At 37.8% G+C, this 17,115-nt stretch overlaps 1 protein-coding gene across 1 annotated transcript; it reads left to right on the forward strand.

The window, feature by feature from the left end:
- Positions 1-691: 691 nt before the first annotated feature.
- On the forward strand, positions 692-15,338 carry LOC113403264 (mannosyl-oligosaccharide glucosidase). The gene is made up of 16 exons (XM_026643737.2): positions 692-1,032; positions 1,803-1,954; positions 2,920-3,097; positions 4,446-4,602; positions 4,873-5,021; positions 6,692-6,879; positions 7,580-7,735; positions 8,283-8,431; positions 8,731-8,903; positions 9,542-9,672; positions 11,037-11,147; positions 11,267-11,355; positions 11,971-12,090; positions 13,023-13,140; positions 14,199-14,389; positions 14,610-15,338. Exons 1-16 carry the CDS (start codon positions 811-813, stop codon positions 14,750-14,752), a joined length of 2,427 nt encoding a protein of 808 aa, XP_026499522.2. The 5' UTR covers positions 692-810; the 3' UTR covers positions 14,753-15,338.
- The last annotated feature ends 1,777 nt before the right edge of the window (positions 15,339-17,115 follow it).

Raw genomic sequence — 17,115 nt, forward strand, 5'->3', positions numbered from 1 at the left:
AAATATATTTATTTAATATCATGTTACTATTATCTGTAAATGTCTCATAAAAGTATTTTATTTTACAAATAATTAATGTTCTTTTTTTACGCAGTTAAGCACGACGTAGCGCCACCTTCTGATGTTAGAAATATTTATTTAAAAAAAACAGAGGGCGTTAGCGTCAATTTGTTTTGAATCGATATGCAACTTTAACAAATGGGATGATTTAACTTAGGCTAAACTTTTTATTGTTATATGGCAGATATAATACTTCAAAACTATATAAAAGTTTAGTTTTTTTAACAGACTTCAAAAAAGAAGTTCTGTTTGACGTATTCGTTTTTTTTTAAATACATTTTGACAATTAAGCATAATCTAATAAAATATGTAATCATACAAATGTGCAAATTTGTCTTGCTTATGTATAACAAAATATGTTAGATCGATTTGAACTTGTTACCTTTATTTTTACGAATAAATTATTACAATATTTATTTGACGTGGCATTGTTTAGCACAAAAGTACAACTAAACGTTTGAGGTAATTAAATGTGACTATTAATATTATTTGTTATTATTATAAGTGTAAATAGCTTTAGAATTGCATTGTAACATTAAAAAAGTAAACATGATATGATTGAACATAGAATTCAGAACGAAACAATTTCGAACTCAATATGTCAGAATTATGTCAAGCACACAAAGATATTGACGTTTGCAACTGCAAAATTTGAGTGATTGGTAACCAGAGTTCTATCAAATATTATATTATTAAAACGTTTTATTTGAAAATCTTGAATACAAATCAATAGTTTAATGGTTCACCGCTATGGTTAGGCACAGGAAAACGACAGTTCCGCATAAACATGGGAATATCAACGAATCTGGATCGAGTTCGGGTGCCAGCGAGAGTTCCATCGCTAGTCGGGCATTTCATTTGTTATCTATATGGAAGACCGGTGTTGGAGTTATGTGTTTTATCATAGCTGTGTACGTGGGCACTTTAGGTTACCTAGAGACTAGGGTTAACACACCACTTGACGAAGAAAAGGTGATGATTGCAATAGTCTAACTAGATTTGTGGTTGATGGTTTTGATGTTTTGTTAAATAATTTCTATTGAAGTCATAAAATGTTGATATATAATGATTTTATTGAGATAAGATATTTAAGGATTAGTGAAGATTCTGTGTATATATAGTTTTATTCATTACTTAAAATAAATTAGATTTTTTTAAATTTAAATCTTAATAACAGGTTAGCTTATTGCTATTAAATAGAAAAACAATTAAAAAAGTAGTAATAATGTAGCAAATACTGTCAAATAGTATAAAATCTAATTTTGTATCTACACAGAAGGAGTTAGGGTACCTAGGGCATAGAGGCAGGCTGTAACTTGTATTTCCAATCTAACAAGGAACAAATATAAATTAATCTTAGATTTACATATTCCATACGATTTCCTAATATCTCTGTACTGAATATTGTGCACTATAAACAGTTCTTGACAAATTTATCATTATTTATCATACAACACTGTTCTACTTAACTACTTTTATCCTCATTAATTTAATTTCAAAGTTACGATAACACTTTTGTCAATGTTCAAAAATCCATCAAGAATATCGTGGATTATTCAAGCTGATAACCAATATTGCATCAATTTGATGTCAAATGTTGTTTATTTGGCTTTTGTTTCTTGTTGTTGGAATATACTATGAGTTTAATTCATATATATACCTCATGTCCTTCATTACAAAATAAAAATCCGTAATCTAAATAATATGTGATACTATTACTGTATATAACAATATTTTTTCAGGCAGTCCAACAATCAGGACTGGCAGTACCGGAAAGGTATTGGGGTACATATCGTCCGGGAGTATATTTCGGAATCAAGAGTCGAGAACCACGGTCCCCAGTGTTTGGGATGATGTGGTACGAGCTAGCCGCATCAGCCCATAAAGGGATAAGGTCAGTTAATATTTTATGTGTTATTAGTTGTTAGTAAAGAAATTATTTTAGTGATAACCTAATTTCTCTAATCAAAATGTTGATGATTAATTTACTTGGTGGTAGTCTGGGTAGGTACCACCCACTCATTAGATATTCTACTGCCAAATATTAGTACTCGGGATTGTTGTGGTCCGGCTTAAAGTTTGAGCCATTGTAACTACAGGCACAAGGAGGATACATCTTAGCTTCATAGGCTGGTGGTACATTTTTGTTGTAAGGTATGGTTTCTTACAGCGATATAATTTGTCGAGAGTGTGAAATATCTATGATATTCATTATGGATTTGTGAAAAAATGGTGTTTTAAACGTTGAAGGAGCAGTAAGAGAGTACATTTTTAAAGTTATAATAAAGCAGATCGCATGGAATACGTAAATCAAAGGTCTATTTATTTTTATTCCTACATAGATTTAAATAGACTTTAGAAAGCTCAATGGCTAATTATAAAAGCAAGCCATACTAAAGCCTATCTCTTAAAGGCACTGCACAAGCACAAATCACAGTTGATATGAGGATTTGTGATCTAGACAAGGCTTAATCCATTTTTCTAGACAAATCTAACATACTCGTAGAGCTTACATTACCATAATGACTCAATAAAAAATAATAAATATTATAACATAACCAAAAATAGTCAAGTAGTTAATTTATGTGCGGTGAAAGTGAGAGCCTCTCACTCCATCGTCTACCAGTAAAATCTCTCCTTCTCTCTCTTCTTCTCCTTCCAAAAGACCTTAGCCTGTTCAGAAGTGCAGCAAGTTCTATTTTAGAAATAGTATCTGAAGCTGCGCTAACAGGTTCCTTAAGATTTTGAGGTAGGAGGGCAAATAGAGCAGCTAAAATGAGGGCAACGAGAGCAGCTACACCCGGGTCCCAAGTTCCGGGATTAGGGTGTGCTTTACTTTAATTTATTTCTTTATTTAAGGCATTTGTGTGAGCAAAACGATAATCTACCGACGTATGGCTGGTTGAGACACGACGGAGTCAACTTCGGTGAGCAACTCGTGTCAGATCCCCCCCATGATATACACACCTCCTTCATTACGACACCTGGTGGGGAGTATGGAGGACAATGGACAGCACGTATCAATATTACGGCGACCGTAAGATTATTTAACAGTCTTTGTATGTATAGAAGAATTAAGCAGGCCATGTAAATGAAAGATTGCGCTAACAAAAACTTGCTGATTAAATATATTATTGTTAAATAATAAATTAATCATTTAGTCAATAAGATGACAGACCGAAATGCTTGGACTGCAATTGCGAGTATCGCGTTTAAAAACAAATACATAACATTATAATATTTCTTTTTTTAAATAGTAAAATATAGATCAATTCACCGAGCCGAGATGGCCCAGTGGTTAGAACGCGTGCATCTTAACCGATGATTTCGGGTTCAAACCCAGGCAGGCACCACTGAATTTTCATGTGCTTAATTTGTGTTTATAATTCATCTCGTGCTCGGCGGTGAAGGAAAACATCGTGAGGAAACCTGCATGTGTCTAATTTCAACGAAATTCTGCCACATGTGTATTCCACCAACCCGCATTGGAGCAGCGTGGTGGAATATGCTCCATACCGTCTCCTCAACGGGAGAGGAGGCCTTAGCCCAGCAGTGGGAAATTTACAGGCTGATTATGTTTATGTTTAGATCAATTCACAAAAAGTCATATCTCCAAGCTATTTTGTTTTTAAACATAATATACTTAACAAATATAATCTAATTTGTATTTTTTTTTGCTGTCGTTACATTAAGCCGTCTCACGCACGAGCGTCACTCGCTCATACTTGGGGCTGGATTAACCAACGGCGATGTACTTTTCGGGCCCCCTTCACCGTATCTAATCTCCTATATCATAACAACGAAATTTTATTTATAATTACGATGTTTTATTACAATATTACGAAAACTTATCGCCCAATTCAAATAAGAGAAATATTAAAATGTATATTAAAATTAATGTACCAAGTTTTGGTCTGTCTTGTCTTTGTCTTGTCTCTTCTAGTTTCTTGTACTACATAAATAATAATAATCAGCCTGTAAATTTCCCACTGCTGGGCTAAGGCCTCCTCTTCCGTTGAGGAGAAGGTATGGAGCATATTCCACCACGCTGCTCCAATGCGGGTTGGTGGAATACACATGTGGCAGAATTTCGTTGAAATTAGACACATGCAGGTTTCCTCACGATGTTTTCCTTCACCGCCGAGCACGAGATGAATTATAAACAAATTAAGCACATGTAAATTCAGTGGTGCCTGCCTGGGTTTGAACCCGAAATCATCGGTTAAGATGCACGCGTTCTAACCACTGGGCCATCTCGGCTTCTTGTACTGCCTAATGGATAATCCTGTTTATATTAATGCACACTGATAAAATATTAACTTGACCACCAGGTGAATCAACGAATGCCATAAAAAAACACCAATAAAAATGTTAATTATTTCTAGGGTAAAGAAAACACACCCATAGTATTGATTTGGTACGGTGCCCTGGATGAATCGATGGGTGCTGATGAGCATTCGATACTCTGGGCGGAGTACGGAGCCCTAAGGGGACACACGCCTGCGATAGGCAACTTCAAAGTGCATTTAGTACCTCATTCTGGTGAGACATCCTGCTTAGTATGTAATATATTCGTAAATTTTACTAAAGCTTAGTCTACCAAGTTTTACTAAGTCTCGTTGTAGAGTATCGTAAATCGTGTGGCGGTGTTTGGGGCACGAGAACAGATTATGAGATGAGGAACCTTCGTTGACTCCACTTTCATTCAGAGTGTGAAGTCTAACCCTAATATTTGGATGAGACTACATGGATGTCCAAGACGGAAGCAACAGTAGATCCTTCGACTTTTGTAACGTGCATATTTCGTTTCAGGTAAACTTATCCACACATCGTTCTCAGAAGCTCATTGCTCTGGACTTCACCTCCTCAAAGAGAAGTTCTACTCGTTACTGAGAGTTGAGAAGCATCCGCACTTTGGTCGTTTGGCTGTACTGGGACCAGACGACGAACTCAATGACAAGGTATGGTACTAATAGCCATTATTTCTCTTCAAACAGAAACAGTTCTGTAAACTTCTTACCTAATTGGTGGTAGGGCATTGTGCCTGTTTGGTACCACACATTCATCACTGATTTTACTACCAAGCAGTGTTGTTGCGGTTTGAAGGGTGAGTGAGCCAGTGTAATAAGTAGAAGGAACATTGTTAGCGTATTGCAAATGTAAGGGATGGTTAATATTTCTTACACTGCTGATGTTTACGGTCAGTGGTGACCACTTACTGTCCCGGGGCCCATTACCAATCTTTTTTTATGTAACTCTGGAGCCTTTAAGAGTAGAGTAAACAGGTTTCTTTTGGATGGGCGTGTACCATCTTCGTCTTCATCTACAATTTCCATCAGGTGAGATGGAAGACAAACGTCTATTCCATGACAACTATTAAAAAAAAAGGCGGACGAGCCAACAGGCCATCTGGTGGTAAGTGTTCACCACCGCCCATAGACAATGGCGCTGTAAGAAATATTAACCATTCCTTACATCGCCAATGTGCAAACTTTGGGAACTAAGATGTTGTATCCTTTGTGCATATAGTTACATTGGCTCAAACACCCTTCAAACCGATACACAACAACGCGGGACTGCTGTTTGGCGGTAGAATATCTGATGAGTGGGTGGTACTTACCAAGACGTTTTAGCACAAAGCCCTACCACCAAGTACCTACTTACCTACTTATTTTAAATAAAATAAGGGATTAATGTCTGGGAAAGAGCCCAGAGTCTTCTCATTAGAAGGATATTGGATTGGAACTTTTTTGACTATGCTTGTCCATTGTGGGTTGGGGGATATATTTATGTGACAGCATATTTATTCGGTTGCTCTAGAGGTTTTTCTCTACCACAAAACACAAATTAAACAAGTGAAAAATATGATATTTGTTACGTTTCAAAGTCAAAAATCTTTATTCAATATAGAAGTGTTTACACTTGCTTATTGATTGTCAAAAATCTACCACCGGTTCGGAATTTAGCACCTCGGACCTGAGAAGAACCGGCGAAAGAAACTCAGCGGGATATATATTTTTTTAACCATTATTATGTACAATGATAATTATATTTTAGTTATTTGAAGCAGCCTGGAGGCTTAAAAATAGACATCAAATCAGTACCGTTACTCTACCAAACATAGAAACTAAGATGTCCCTTGTGCATTGGAACAATCACATTTAAATGCGGGAAAATTAGTAGTACTTATAGAGGCAGTAGGACTCAGGCATAAAATAAGCAAAATAGTTGTCGTCGATTATGAATAATTATTAACTTAGATGATTTTGTTGTATCTGTGGGGCGTGGACGCCGTGACGTAACGAGTCACGTGATCGGAATCGTTTGAAGGGACAACTGTCACATTTTGAATTCTCTGGAGAGCGATGAGTCGGAAGCTAAACTTTATTATAGAGGGCGATACAGTTCGGGCCTTCCAAGCGGGACCGTTGGTTCACGCAACTCGGATAGTTGTAATATACCTACTTTATAATTTGTGATTGCTGATTACCTACATAAAGTACAAGAATTGTCATATTGTATCGTCGTGGTTAATTGCCTGAGACCTACGCCATGAACCCCGTACCAGAAGCTCATACCGATGACGGGCGTGCCGCCGTCATATTGTTTAATTTTCTGTTGCATTTTACAGGAGAAAGGCATTAACTTTGTTCCAATACAAATGTTAATCGAGACGCCATTTGTACTTGACGTTGTATACTCAACGGAGGGCTTACCCAGCCCCCCCCTGAAAGGTGATGAGTACACGAATGCGTTGGAGAAGTACAAAAAGGAGTTCGATGTGAAATTCGAAAAGGAGTTCAATTTGAAGAAGAAAGGGTAAGATACATTCTCAAATATATAGTCTAACCACAAGAGAAGTAAAGATGAATAAATAACTTTGACCTTGAATTGACGTGATATCATTGGTCGAGAGCTCGAGTGATCTTTGGTATTCACTATGAATTCGAGAGAAATGGTCTCTCGAAGGTCGGCAAACTTGTTATTGGAACTTTTGTAGTAAAATCTATTTAATTTGGAAGTATATTCATCGAGAACTATTTATAGTGTACAGCTGAGCTGTTTGTTAGCTAAATTTCCCATTAAATGTCCCAGTGCTGGGCATACGGTCTCTTTTGCTATAAGCCCTTGCCGAGCTATGTTTTTTTTCACTGATTAAGGTTTAGAAATTGCGACTTCTATCTGTCAGTTTGACTGAATATTCAAATAGTCTTCGGCTTTTATATATTGGGTACCAGGATACCATAAGTTATTAAAAGCAATAATTATATGTGAGTGTAAATTTTAAATTAGCGTAGATAATCTCTAAGACCGAACTACGATGATAAATTTAATGAATGTAATCTAATTAATTTTATATTCGTTATTTGAATTTTATTATTTCCTTACAAAATAACATTTTTTTGTGACTATTCCGATATAGTTTTATGTTGGTTTTCATCTTGGTTTTTATATTCCGGGTACCAGGAAATCATGAGACCGAAATAGTTTTTGATAAGTAAAGTTTGAATCATTCCAGATATTCAGACCAAGATATCAAGATAGCAAAGGCTGCGATGTCCAACATGATCGGTGGTATCGGCTACTTCTACGGAGCCAGTCGGGTCCAGTCGCAGTACACCAAGGAGCCGGTCCCGTACTGGCGGGCGCCGCTGTATACGGCTGTACCCAGCAGGTGAGTTTGGATGTATTAATAAAATTAGTAAGGGACCATTTATTTATTACGTGAGACTATTTTCGCTAGTTTTTCACCCCATCCCCCCCTAATATAAGAAAAAATAGGAACTGGCCTACCTCCTCCCTCCATGTTTAATATTAAATGTGTAAGAAAACATAGGTCATGATCGACCCCCCCCCCCCTCCCTAAACCGTCTTACGTAATAAATAAGCAGGTACTTATCAATTATTATATAAAACTAATTTAGTTTTTAAGTTAGAAATTCAAGCTGACGGGCAAGTGTGCCACCTGATGGTGAGTCATCGCTGGACATAGACATTGGTTCTGTAAGAAATATAAACCATTCCCTACCAGTGTGTCACCAATCTTGCGAAGTAAGATGTTATGTCCCTCGTACCTGAAGTTACACGCGCTTGCTCATCTTTCAAATTGAAACAAAACTATATTAAGTACTGCTGTTCATCGATAGAATATTTGATGAGTGTGTGACACCTACCCAGGTGGACTTCAATAAAGTTATGCTCACATGAGCTCATATTTCCAGATCCTTCTTCCCACGAGGCTTCCTCTGGGATGAGGGATTCCACGGCTTGCTGATAGGGAAGTGGTCTCCAGAAATTCAACTCGATATAGCGGCCCACTGGCTGGACCTTATCAATGTTGAGGGCTGGATACCACGTGAACAAATCTTAGGTGAGTTTATTGTTTGCGATGACGCACATAACTATTTGATTGGTTGATCTAACTTGTATCTTTATAAGCGACCTTCGTAGGCTGTATGAACTCCTAGTACATTATTATGAAAATTGTTATTCTGTTAGTCCCTGGTTTTGCTGTATTTCTGGGTCAATTAAATAAATACATCAAACGTTGAATCGAATCTATTACGTCTTTCCATATAAAATTCAGAGCTAGATAATACGTGCACTTATGAGAATCGAACTCACAGTCTTTATTTAATACTAACTTACCTGTATTTCCTATTGTACCAGGAGCGGAGGCGTTGGCAAGAGTACCCAAGGAGTTCGTCGTGCAGAGCAACGCGGCTGCAAATCCGCCAATGTTGCTTCTGCAAATAGCAAAACTTGTTCGGACCAAGCCGCAGATGTTTGAACACCGCTACGCAAGCAGACACACCCTGGACCGTATGTTCCCGAGGTTGCAGGTAACGAATTGCCTGAACGCACTTCTTTTAAAGGTTGCGTTAGGAAAATGTATTCCACCATGTTGGTCCTCTGCGAGCCGGATACTGGTCCTTCTAATTTCATATTTCTTCTCGCAAAATTCTCGTGGGCTCAGAATTGGAATTGTGTCACACGTGTTACAATCCAATGTACGTTTTCTCTTTACCACATTGAAGTAATATAGCAGGTGTTCAAGTGTCATGTATAGTTCATACAAAGGTACCTCTAGACTTAAAATTGCTTAAAAATGTTCCTTAGCGGATGCTCACGTCTATATGAATAATTTTGCACAGATTTAACATATACCATAATTTGGATTGATACCTATCCATATTTATATGTCGTTAAAAGATTACCCTACCTCGACGACATATATCCGTAAAATTCGATGACACGACAATTCAACGGGCGGCCATGTTTGACGTTTACGGGTGATGTTATAGAAAGTTTTATTTATTTAAGTTTTACCTGAGCGAAGCGGGGTTTTTAACTAGTTGTAAAATATACGTATTCTAAATTTCAGTTGTCTGGGCTCAGTGGTTTGACTGTACATTTATAGTCAGTCAAATCAAACTATTTAATATGGTATAATAAACACTGTTCCTCTGTTCATATTCAGGCATGGTACCAGTGGTTCCAGACGACCCAGAAAGGGGAAGAACCCACGTCGTACAGGTGGCGCGGTAGAGAAGACGATGGCCTTCAGTTGAATCCTAAAACTTTGACTTCCGGTCTTGATGATTACCCAAGGTAAGTATTTTCTTCCTCCAACTATGAAGTTAATGCGTTTACCATTCAATTTCAAGTTCACGACGATAAGGATAGTTAAAAACCGGCAAATAGAACATACATTAAAATGACATAATCAGCCTGTAAATTTCCCACTGCTGGGCTAAGGCCTCCTCTCCCGTTGAGGAGAAGGTATGGAGCATATTCCACCACGCTGCTCCAATGCGGGTTGGTGGAATACACATGTGGCAGAATTTCGTTGAAATTAGACACATGCAGGTTTCCTCATTATGTTTTCCTTCACCGCCGAGCACGAGATGAATTATAAACACAAATTAAGCACATGAAAATTCAGTGGTGCCTGCCTGGGTTTGAACCCGAAATCATCAGTTAAGATGCACGCGTTCTAACCACTGGGCCATCTCGGTTCATCATTAAAATTAAAATTAATTACATTAAAATTAGGGACTCACAATTTTGAGCTAGATTACATTCCTAAGCATGTGTACACGGCACGCTCGTAACAGTTATATATCAATGCAGTCTGGCGCTATTTTATATAATAATGAAAAAATTAATAAATTACAGTAAATATAAAGATAATAAATCAAATCGAATGATCATAAAATAATACAATTATCTAAAAAAGAGAAAAAAAAGGATTTAAATTGATAAATTCATAAATATCTGTCAATATGTTATCAAGTATTTACAGTCGATCATTGAATTTTAATATATAATATTCCTTACAATGTTTTTAAATTTTGTTTTTAAAAGTAAATCGTTGTAAGACAAAATCTAACTGGAAATTGGATTATAATATGATGTATTATTACTGTGATGATTCGAAGGGTTCCGGGGTTTAAAAAAATCATGTCACTTGTATGTCCGCCCCTTAAATATTTATTCTATTCTGTTTTTTAGTATCTGTCGCTATAGCAGGAGAAGTACATCATATGTGAAAATTTAAATTGTTGTTATCATGTTTTTTCTCTTTTAAATTTTTGATTTGCAATACTTTCAATAAAAGAGCCGAGATGGCCCAGTGGTTAGAACGCGTGCATCTTAACCGATGATTTCGGTTTCAAACCCAGGCGAGCACCACTGAATTTTCATGTGCTTAATTTGTGTTTATAATTCATCTCGTGCTCGGCGGTGAACGTGAGGAAACCTGCATGTGTCTAATTTCAACGAAATTCTGCCACATATGTATTCACTGGATTGGAGCAGTCTGATGAAATATGCTCCAAACCTTCTCTTCAAAGGGAGAGGAGGCCTTAGACCAGCAGTGGGAAATTTACAGGCTGCTGATGTAAAATACTTTTGAATGAGTATAAGAGATTAGTTTATAAAGTAGTGTTTATATAGCGATGTTGTTTTCCCAGAGCATCTCACCCGTCGGACATTGAGCGTCACGTTGACCTTCGGTGCTGGATGTACGCGGCTGCGGACGCGATGGCCACCATCGCGAAAGTGCTGGAGCGGGACACTGACAAGTCTGTACCGTTCTATAGTAATATTCCATCCCGATCCTTTCATTTCTATAAAGCAAGCGTCAAAGAATCTCCCCCTACTCCCCTAATGTCACTATTAATTCGACAACACGTTGTCCCAGGTTCGAAGCGGTCCGAGACCAGCTCGGTGATGAAGATCTTTTGAACGAGTTGCACTGGTCGTCGCACACGCAGACATACGCTGATTATGGTGAGAAATACTTCTTGGTCTGGATGTCAAAATACCATCAAAATGGACGCATATTTAGAAACATCTAGAATTCATTATTCATATTAAACATAAATAAATATTGGACAACATCACATACATTCCTCTGGTCCCAATGTAAGTAGCTAAAGCACTTGTGTTATGGAAGATCAGAAGTAACGACGCTACCACAAACTCTGGGTGTTTCCTCCCAAGGCAACATAAAAAACTAATGAACTTTTTCTACATCGACTCGGCCGGGAATCGAACCCGGGACCTCGGAGTGGCGTACCTACGAAAATCGGTGTACACACTACTCTACCACGGAGGTCGTCACTCAAATTCACAATTCTAACACAGTACATATATAAAATTGTTATTAAAAATTTCTTGTATATTGACAACAATAAAAGATAATTTTATATAAAATCTTATACAATAGAAACAGAGACAGAGTGAGAAAGAGATGGAAATGTTGAGGGAGCATATAGCGTTTACGTGTACAATTTTTGCCAGTTCACTCAACTGTGAGCTGTTCTATAAGTTCGTTCCCAAACATTTCAGCGAATCGTGCGTTTAACAGCTTATTTGTAATGAACTACACTCTAACCTTCGCAGGCTTACACACGGACGGTGTTCGCTTCGTCAGGCAAAACAGCAAGAATCAGCAAGAAGGCTCCAAAGTGGTTCGGAGCGTTACAATCGCTCCCCAACCGAGATTGGTGACATCCGCATTCGGTGAGCACTTCTTCCTGCTTATGATCTCCTGGTACATGAATGTTGTAATTGATATTCTGTATCTTATCTATCTATGTATTATGTATATATATGTATATATATATATATGTATATATATAATACTATTATATTGAATTGAATATATATATTATAATCTATCATTCGTCAAATATTGAAAAAAATATACACAAGTAACAATCATATACAGCAAAATAACAAAAACATTAAAGAACTCATATCATAAGCAACCGACTATTCAATTCTATCTATTCTGTCAACTAAATATGGCTGCCTCGCCGGTCATATATTTTCTTCTGCCACGTCGTCTGTCCGGTGACGTCACTTCCCCGGTGACGTAACTCAAACTTCGTTCAACAACAATAATATATATATAAATATTGGACATCACATACTTTAGCTACTTACATTGGTCCCAATGTAAGTAGCTAAAGCACTTGTGTTATGGAAAATCAGAAGTAACGACGGTACCACAAACGCCCAGACCCAAGACAACATAGAAAACTAATGAACTTTTTCTACATCGACTCGGCCGGGAATCGAACCCGGGAGTTAGAACCTCGGAGTGGCGTACCCATGAAAACTGGTGTACACACCATATATATCAGTTTAAGTGATTGGTGTATTGTCTATGTAAGGGCCATCCAGCGATGTCCCCCCCCCCCCTCCGAAGACAAGATGTATGCTTAAACGGAGGGGGTAAATAAGAATATTAGTAATCCCTTAATCATGAACCCAAGAATTACAGGGACAATCTGAATCAAAATATTTATTCAAGTAGGCTCATAAAAGTACTTTTGAATCGTCGTGTTACTGTTGAATTAAGTGTAATGGTACCACCGGACCGGAAAGATTCTGCCGAGAATAAGATATAAAAGTATCTCTTTAAATTAATTTATATTGTATTTTTGCAGGCTACGTGTCCCTATTCCCGATGCTCTTGAAGGTATTGAAGCCGGAGAGTGAGAAGCTGGGTAAAATATTGGAGATGCTGGACAAGGAGGAGCTGTTGTGGTCTCCTTATGGTTTGAGGTACGTAATATGACGGTATTCTTCGTCTTCGCGTCCTGAAATGCTTTTTCCGATGTGTCGATTAGCTTCTTCCACACCACTCAGGGAACAGAATATTAAGTATGTTTTGAATCTGGTCGGACCAGCGGGTAGTATTAATGTTAGATGAGATACTGTAGAATTCTACCGATCATCTTGTAATTTTGCATACACGTTGTCAGAAGTATAGAGAAATACATCGAGTAACCTAACCTAACCCCCCCCCTACTCAAGCGCGGGGAAAGCTATATATGACTCTTGGAATTTTATGATTTTCCATCGTTAATGCTTAGTACTTTGTGTCGCAGTGTGGTTTGTAGTGAGAGGAACGCAGTGACTCCCTCGTTGGTCCAGTTGCTTGATATAAGACAGATCCTGAGATTCTGGGTTGGCTGAGGTCGGGACGGTAAAAAGTTACCGGATTTTTCTATCGAAAAATGTTCAGTAACGGAGTCTGGGCGTTGGAAGTGTCCCCGTCGGTCCTGCGTCAGAAATTATTTTGGTCGTGTCGGATTCGCCGTCCCATCGGGTTACGAGAGTGTACATGTGTTTGTGCACAGACGTCTGCACTATATATCCTGCGTAGGTGGCTGGTGAATTTTTCCACATACATACATTACATTAGCAGCCTGTAAATTTCCCACTGCTGGGCTAAGGCCTCCTCTCCCTTCGAGGAGTAGGTTTGGAGCATATTCCCCAAGCTGGTCCAATGCGGGTCGGTGGCAGAATTTCATTGAAATTAGACACGTGACCTGCACGATGTTTCCCTTCACCGCCGAGCACGAGCTGAATTACAAACACTATAATTCAGGAAATTCAGTGCTCGGTCGGGTTCGAACCCAATCCGCAGTTATCGGTTCAGATGGACGCGTTCTGACAAGCGATATATTAGCGTTATAGTTAATGGAGGTAAAATTTTATGACAGATTGGACTACTTGGTGGTCTACCTTCCTAGCGTTACCTAGAAATTCTTTTTTTAGTCCCAATAACGAAATCTCGGAGTATATTACCAGCCAGCTAGCGTTTCGTTTTCCCTCAGATCTCTGTCGAAGCTGTCGCCGCTGTACATGAAGCGCAACACCGAGCACGACCCGCCGTACTGGCGCGGCCAGGTGTGGGCCAACATCAACTACCTGGCGCTGTCGGCGCTGCAGCACTACGCGCGCGCCGCCGGCCCGCACGGCCCGCGCGCGCGGGAGCTGCACCGCCGCCTGCGGGACAACCTCGTCGGTGAGTGTCCGAAGGAGTCGCCGTGAGGCCGAGTGACTGGGTATCAGGCTGATTTAGTCCGGGCGCAGTGTAGAGCAGGGTGTTAAGTGACTTTGATTTTCCACCTATTACACGTCGAGACCATTCCAAATTTTAATGCTCGCAGTAGTGATTGAAGACGGCCATCACTTTTTTTCTGAATTAGATTCCGATCTAAAAAAATATGTACATTTCTCATTAGGTAACATACTGTCGGAGTACAAACGAACAGGCTACCTCTGGGAACAGTACTCCGGTGAGGACGGGCACGGAAGCGGCTGCAAACCGTTCAGCGGCTGGACGGCCCTCGTGACGCTCATCATGGCCGATGAGTATTACTTGTAATATTATCTCATCGGACTCATTAAAAATTTAAAGCCAAAGTGGGCCTCGATCCAACCACACTCTATGTGGGTCCAAGTTTATTTGTCTGGATTCAAAACATCCTCACATCCTCAAACAGTCGAAACTCGCCGCAGTACACGATCGTGAAATGTCAAATATATTGCTATATTGTCTATGAGAACAATAATATTTAATCGTGAGTCAGTTTTCAGCATTTCATTAGTAAATTCTTATTGAATAGCACTGACGCACAAACCAGATTTTTTGGATGTTGATAGTGTGAAATGACCCTTATGTTTTGCATATGTGACGTAACATTTTATTTTATATTATTTATAAAGGTGAGTTTGGATCGAGGTAATTAAAATGTGAATAAATTGTTGTGAATTAAGTATTAGGTGTAATTGTAGTTCCCCCCCCCTACGCCGTGTGAGAAAGTAGCCTTTCAATATAAGTCAGTCAGTTTACCTGCCTATACAATATATTACAAAAAAATCAGTAAAAAAATGGGAATTTAACTAAGAAGTTTAATTGCGATCAATCCGTTAAATATTGTCCTTATAATTTTTTTTTTTTATGATGTCGGTAGGCGGCTGAGCAAATAGGTCACCTGTTGGTAAGTGGTCACCACCGCACATAGACAATGGCGCTGTAAGAAATATTAACTATTCCTTACATCACCAATGCGCCACCAGCCTTGGGAACTAAGATGTTACGTCCTTTGTGCCTGTAGTTGCACTATCTCACTCACCCTTCAAACTGGAACACAACAATACTGAGTACTGCTGTTTGGCGGTAGAATATCTGATGAGTGGGTGGTACCTACCCAGACGGGCTTGCACAAAGCCCTGCCACCACCAAGTAAACCAAGAGTCATACAGAATGCTAAATTAAGTTAACACTTTGAGAAGCGACTTCAATTCCTTCCTAATAATTTATTAGTTAGTCTATCCACTATTAATGGTTTGAAAAATCGCTAAAGAAAGCGAAGTTTAAGACAACGCACTCGGTTGTCTTAATTCGCTATCTTTTAAGGAAATATTGACCTAGTGCGCACGCGCTCATCCCTGGTTAGATTATCATATACAGGTATTTTTATCGTCTGTGTGTTTATCGTAATGTTCTGTGCGAGACTTTTTTTGTGACGGTCTTTGATTTTGCAATTGTTATTAATTTCAAGTGAACTAAACACTGGTATTTTAAATGTAAATGAGTTGTTATTCCTTTGCGATAAAAAAAACATATAACTTAGAATTCATGAAAAAAAAAAATTAGATAGATTTTTTTTTGCTGACGGTACAAAATAACGTACTAATGGCCGATATTAATAATCTGAAATCTGTTGATTTAAAATAGTAAATATAATCCTTATACGGAGTAGTTTTAGTTGGACACACGAATCGATCCAGCGTTGGTACATATCTAAGGTCGATTCCAATCTCAGATTGTAGATATAATAATAAACTCGACTATGAATTGTTAATAATACCTATGACTTTATAGAGCAAAGAATTGTTGGATAATTAAATTTAATTAATAAGATACCCATGCGTTATCCATTTAAATAATTTCGTACACAAATAGGGTATTGTCCTTATGAAAATACACACACGTATACTGTTGTCATAGAGCTACGCAACTTTCCAATAATGATACAGTTTCTACACATGCACAAAAACACACAACACAACAGATCGACGCACAAACAACGCACACATCTTAACACTAATTACAACAGACGATTTCAGATAACAGAAGGTATTAAAAAGTGCAAATTTGCCTTTCGCGGTTTAAATTCCTATGGAATTGAACATTTAATTTTTTCCTTATATTTTTAGTATTTTTATTAATTTTAATATTGAACTTTCTTTCGGTATAATGTAACAATTACCGCGATTTAATTTAAAAAAAAATTTAAGATTTAAAGGTTCTAAGAAAACAACACACTAACTAAACATGATCGTTCATTTAAACCTAAAATTGTCAATTATTAAATTGTAACATATAAAATGTATTTGCGTAATAATGACATTCCAAAAAAAAAAATGTATATCATAATAAACACAAATATTGATATAGTATATTCCATAATAAAATGGTTTTTTTTAGTTATAATATCGCTTCCATTACATCATATCGCCTCTAAATAAACACTTTACTTATACATTTTGAACGTAAAACTAATAAATAGTTCATTTCCTAGAGTAAGTCATTCGTACAAGCTAAATATAAAACAGGGCCTAATGTTACCCCTTGTGAAACTCCAAAAAAATTACAATTTTGATTAGTGCCGTGTTATATAAGTAGTCTTCTCATTAATAACTTACTAAATAACTATCAGTAGTCGAACAGGCCCAGTTACG

The sequence above is a fragment of the Vanessa tameamea genome, chromosome 29, assembly GCF_037043105.1.
Source record: "Vanessa tameamea isolate UH-Manoa-2023 chromosome 29, ilVanTame1 primary haplotype, whole genome shotgun sequence".
Taxonomy (NCBI): Eukaryota; Metazoa; Arthropoda; class Insecta; order Lepidoptera; family Nymphalidae; genus Vanessa; species Vanessa tameamea.